The sequence below is a fragment of the Galendromus occidentalis genome, unplaced genomic scaffold (assembly GCF_000255335.2).
Source record: "Galendromus occidentalis unplaced genomic scaffold, Mocc_1.1 scf7180000077511, whole genome shotgun sequence".
In the NCBI taxonomy this organism is placed as follows: domain Eukaryota; kingdom Metazoa; phylum Arthropoda; class Arachnida; order Mesostigmata; family Phytoseiidae; genus Galendromus; species Galendromus occidentalis.
Window position 1 is genome coordinate 1477652 of NW_003805499.1, and position 5160 is coordinate 1482811.

A 5160-nucleotide genomic window follows, 5' to 3' on the forward strand; every position below is an offset into this window, starting at 1 on the left:
CATCTCTCGTGATCACGCTCTTAGCAAGCGTGAGTTTCTGTCGGACGGAGCGGTCGGGGCAAAATGAGAAACTCCTGGAGTCAGCTGCTGGCTTTCCCTCCGGGAGAGAAAAAACAATTCCTTCCAAAACGTGACTGACCGAGATTTCCGCTCATTCTCCTCAGAGCTGCTGCAACTGCATATTGTACCCCACTCTATGTGCTCACCAGCTGTTGTGGAACGTCACAGCGTCCGTACCGTAGGAGGTGCGGAGATTGTTATCGGCTGTGACGGAACCGACGTGACTGTTAATGGCCAGGAGAGTCGTTTTCTCCAGGATTATCGTTTTGCCAACAACGGTTTCCTTTCCGCCGTAAATAAGGTGTTGGTACCTAACCAGGGTTAGTAGAATTACGCGCTGCGAGTCTAGCTGGATGTTTCGAACCTTACTCTGTCGCTCGGCGAACCGGTTGATTTTCCTCCGGGCACTCACTTTGTCGAGTTTCGAGAACAGTGAAAACGGTTTGGGATCTGATGAAACGCAAGGATCTCTCGCTGTTCGCCGACTTGGTCCGTCGGCACGGCTTGCAGCACTATCTCAGAGATTCAACCGTAACGCTGTTCGCGCCAGACAACGAGGCCATCAGATGGTAAGTGCTCGAGCTTTCTGGAGAGATCCCGCACAGCGACACTCGGAGCTCCTCGGAGTAAGCTCCAAGTCCGAGGATTTAGGCGTCTGAAGACAGTGAAGATGGATTACGTATCACTCCTCAAGAGGGGGAGAGCTCTCCGCGGTACTATTCTTCGGAGGATAAATTTCGTTTCGGTTAGACTCCTCCAGTGTCCGGCTGATGAGCGTTCAAGAATAGAAAAATATATTCTCCAAGCATCGGTCAAGCCCAATCGGATATCACCGCGGAATTTCTTCCTCCGAAGGGGGGAATAAGTGCTTGTGTACTCTCTGGCCCAGCCCGATACAATATGGAGAAACGCAGTGTTTTCTCTCTCTCGGCTGGCGGTATGATCAATGGGTGGAGATTCCATTTGCATAGACGAGTGCGGATGCGGGCACACTCGCGCAGCCCTATGCAGACACCTCAATTGTTCCTTCGCTATTCCGGATTGTTCCCACAACAATGGGCAGATTATCCCTGCCAGCTTTGCTTGCTCGTCTACTTGCCCTGCTGCATGGCTAGACGTCCATACCACTGAGAATCGAGTTTGGGAGAAAGGAGCGAGCTCTCAGGACGATCTGGTGGATTTCGCCGACTGTGCTTTCGACGGGCGAACGAACAAACGAGCGAGCGAGTCAGGCGTCGATCGATCCTTCTGTCTATCAAGGTCTCTTCCACTTGTGTAGTCAGCAATGTGTGCGCACAATACTTCATCTGTATCTGAGGCCGCAATCGCAAGTTGGTTCGCTCGACTGATCGGGTCGTACTCCCCTTGAGGCGATTCGCTCGCTTCGAAAAGCCCTCATAGGTTCATCCACCTCACGGGCCGAGCACGATCAAGACGGGAACGGGTGCCCAATTTTCCTCCGATCTGGTCTTATTGGCCTTGAGGGGGACGAACGGGAAAAGCCTAGGCACCTCGCAGCGTTCGCCGACTGACCAGCGGGCCGGTTGATTCCTCGCAATCTCTTGTGGATCCATCGCCTCCCGCATTCATTACCGGCATCGGAATCCATCAAGAACAAGCTCGTTATAGCCATGATGTTCCCGACCGGACTCGAATAAAAACTCACATCGTTCCGGCTTGTTGGCTCCTTATGTCTGACAGACGTTGTCGACACCAAGACGACTTACCGACAATCATATAATGTATACTCATCCTCAAATATTTCTACAGGTGGGCGAGGGTCAATCCGGATGGTTTGGATGACCACTTGGTGCCCGTCTCGGTGGACCGGGATTTCATCTCTAACCACATTGTCTTCGGGAAGTCAATCACGACTTCTGAGTTCGTCGATGGTAAAGCGTTATACTCGATTGAAGGGCATTCTATCATCAGAATGAAAGTGGCGCGCAAGGTGAGCCCCGTCTTAACGCCGAAACCCTCTTCAGGCCAATGGGAGCCCCATAGGAAGGGAATCATGCGATTCTAATGTAGTTCTTGGTCCTGGATTTCGTTGAGCTCCGACGTAACTCTAGAGAATATTGCTTTCAATTTCTTCGCGCTTTCGCTCTTCCGGAGGATCTCTCCTGTGGCGTTCCTCTCGCTGAGAAAACTTCTTTCTCACAGTGGTACGGCGTGGATTTAGCGAAGATTACCGACGCTGACATCGAAGGATCGAACGGTGCTTTGCACGTCATCGATCGCGTGCTCAGTCCTCGAAAGGTGCATCTTTCAGAATGGCTCGACAGGGATGAAAACGGCGGGTAAGCACATGGGTGGGGGAGGCCTCTATCGCCTCATAGCTCGTTGTCCGACATGCAGGTGGACGGCTTGACGAGCAACAGCGGAAACGGACCCGACTTTCTCTCGAGCCATAAATTTTCCGTCATATCGAGGCGTGTCTCGCAAAAGTCCGCCTCCCTGCAGTGGAATTCTCCCCCTTGTTGAGATCCTCCGGATCAACAAGTTTTCCACCATTCACCAGTGAACGAGGACACGACACGTCTACTATCCTATCCAGGCGTACGACACGAGGTATTTCGTTCGGCGAACGATCGTGATTACGTTCAGAGTACTCTGCGACGGGTGTCTTTCAAATCTTTCACGACGGGGAGCCTCCCTCTGACGGTAGTTCTAGAAGGGGACCTCGCTCAGCTCTCTGCTCACTTCAACGATACATAGCACAGATTTTGATGGGGAGAGTTCCCGTCATTCTGCTCTTCTGATGAAGCCCTGATCGAGAAGACTTTCAATTTCCTCTCGGTTCCCGTTCCCGGGACGGCAGCAGTTTCTGGCAGCGTTCCCGAGCTTATTGGAATCGAGCTGACGGAGCCATTTCATAACCTTCGCAGGAAGTTCGGGAGGTTGATTCGACGAACTCGTGCCGTCATGGAGGAACTCAGTCATCTGTCGAAAGCGAATGCTTCGGTGACGATATTCGCGCCGGAAGATGGAGCTTTCGAAGGTTTCGACGAAGACGAGGAATTGCCGACTCCTGAGAAGTTGGAAAACGTGGGCGAATCTCCTTTAAACTCCTGAGAAAACGTATTCGGCTCGGATCCCCCACGGCGTTTTATTTCACGTAGGCGTCTTATGTTTCAGTTCGTAAGGGGTCATATCGTCCACAATGACATTCCTCTCGGCACAATGACTCCGAACTCCACGTATTTGCTCACGTCTGAAGCTAAGCACTCTCTTCACGTCGTAAGCAAGCCCACGGCTCTCACTGTCAACGGGGCGAAGATCGTAAAGGCTGACGACCTGTTCGCGGACGGTCTCATGCATAGGGTGGACCAGATGTTCGTGAAACCTGATCCCAGGGCCAGCAGCCAAGTCAAGCGGCTCAATTCGCAGAGACGTCGAGCCGCGGACGCAAGGCGGCTCTAAGGCTCTTCCACACAATATTGTCGCTTATCACGTTCCCGTCGATCTGATACTCGGATCAGTCATTTTATATGTTACCCTTCGCTCTGCAATCGCCTTGCCTTCAGAATAAAATAGAGAAAGTCTTCAGGAAGAGAGTCTGATTGATGAGATTCACCCGCTGGTTTCTCTCTTCTGAAGGAGAATCGCTCTGCCGTCTCGTGACGTCACTCCTGAAGGAGCCTCCTCGGTCGGGATGCAGAATTGCCGTCAGGGTTCCTGACGGAGAGAAATCCAATAGTCTAATTTGTTGAGCCTTGATAGACCTGACCTCAGAAATTTGTCCTCATACCGGGGGAAAATCCGAGTCCGTGAACGTCCTCACAGGCTTCCGGCGCGGCGCGGTCGTGGGAAGTGAGCGATTCGAAGAACGGCTGCTCCCTCAGGTGTGCGACATTCCTCGCGAGCCCTCGAAGAGACAGGGACAAGGCCCTTGTGTTGCATGAGACATCCAACGGCTGCCGATCGATCAGAGAACAATATTTGACAAGCTGCTGGTATTCCTCCCACGGGCCGGCCTCACACTCGTCTGCCACGTGTGGACTGCACTCGATGCGATTACCCGCAGAGAGAATCAATTCCGACGGAGACACCTCCTCACGCTTGCCGTTCTGTAATAGTTCATACGTGGAACGAAGACCCTGTGGCCAGACGAGTGTCTTTGGTTGGATTTGCCTCCTCTGACTGCTGCTGTAGTGGTCTTCGCGTCACCGCAGCGGAAATTACCACAAATCGTCTATCTCCTGCCTACGCTGACGTGGAAGGGGGAACGCCGCACTACCACCCGGAGGGCACTCCCGGGGGGGTGGGAGGAGGCGCGGAAGGAGCTCTCGGTGATGGCAAGCGGCTCAAAGTGAATTTCCTGGAAATTTTCCACGAAGGACAGTCGTTCCGACGATCGCATTCCGGAGACTTAGAAGTTTCCTGGGGGATACCCGATTGCATTCTTGGCTCGGATCGCATCCGTTCGCGACGAAAACGGGACTCTCTTCGAGGAGCTCGGGCGATTGGGCGGCATTTCCGAAATCCGCCCAAGGCGGCGCGGCCCATCGCTAGTTAGGCCACCGGCGGAGGAAATCGGAAATTTGCCCGGCATTTATGCGGGACCAGGCTAGACTGCCATCACAACGAGGGAAGCAAGTTTCCTCTGCTTGAGACTACGACGGTGCGGCGCACCTGCGGGGCTGAGTTTCAGGGTCGGGGGGTAGCATCGGAACATGGGGTGCTCAGGAGCTCGGTAACGTGATTGGGCTCTCGTCGGGGTTCCCCGTGAGTTTCCCTCCAGGATTTCCGTTAGTTTTCGCCGATTTCCCTCTTAGGAGTGTCCGCCAGGCTCTTTGAGAATCTCCCTCAGGATTGTTCCCGCTAGGAGGTCCTTAGAAGAACGAGGAAACGGCCGCTCGTCAGAGCTAATTCGGTGAATACAACCCGATTGGGATGCACGGAGTGGTTGTACATGAAAACACGCTTATGTAGAACAGTAAGACGCGTGCATCGATCGCTACAAGTTCTACGGAGAAAGCCCTTCGGCGACTTCCCCCCACGATTCGACGTGAGACCGCCTTCGGAATGGAAGGATAAGGCCCCTCTTCATTGACGCTTCACCACGTCACGCGTCTCTCGTGGGGCATCCATGAGCAG

The 5160-nt window shown here is 53.4% G+C and overlaps 1 protein-coding gene across 1 annotated transcript in view; it reads left to right on the top strand.

Moving 5' to 3' along the window:
• The window catches only part of LOC100902709 (transforming growth factor-beta-induced protein ig-h3), a 4804-nt gene extending 1321 nt beyond the window's left edge, over positions 1-3483 (top strand). Inside the window, 6 exon segments of the mRNA XM_029112508.1 lie at positions 107-380; positions 494-629; positions 1831-2011; positions 2224-2372; positions 2949-3108; positions 3199-3483. Coding sequence (XP_028968341.1) covers positions 107-380; positions 494-629; positions 1831-2011; positions 2224-2372; positions 2949-3108; positions 3199-3483 — 1185 coding nt within the window.
• The last annotated feature ends 1677 nt before the right edge of the window (positions 3484-5160 follow it).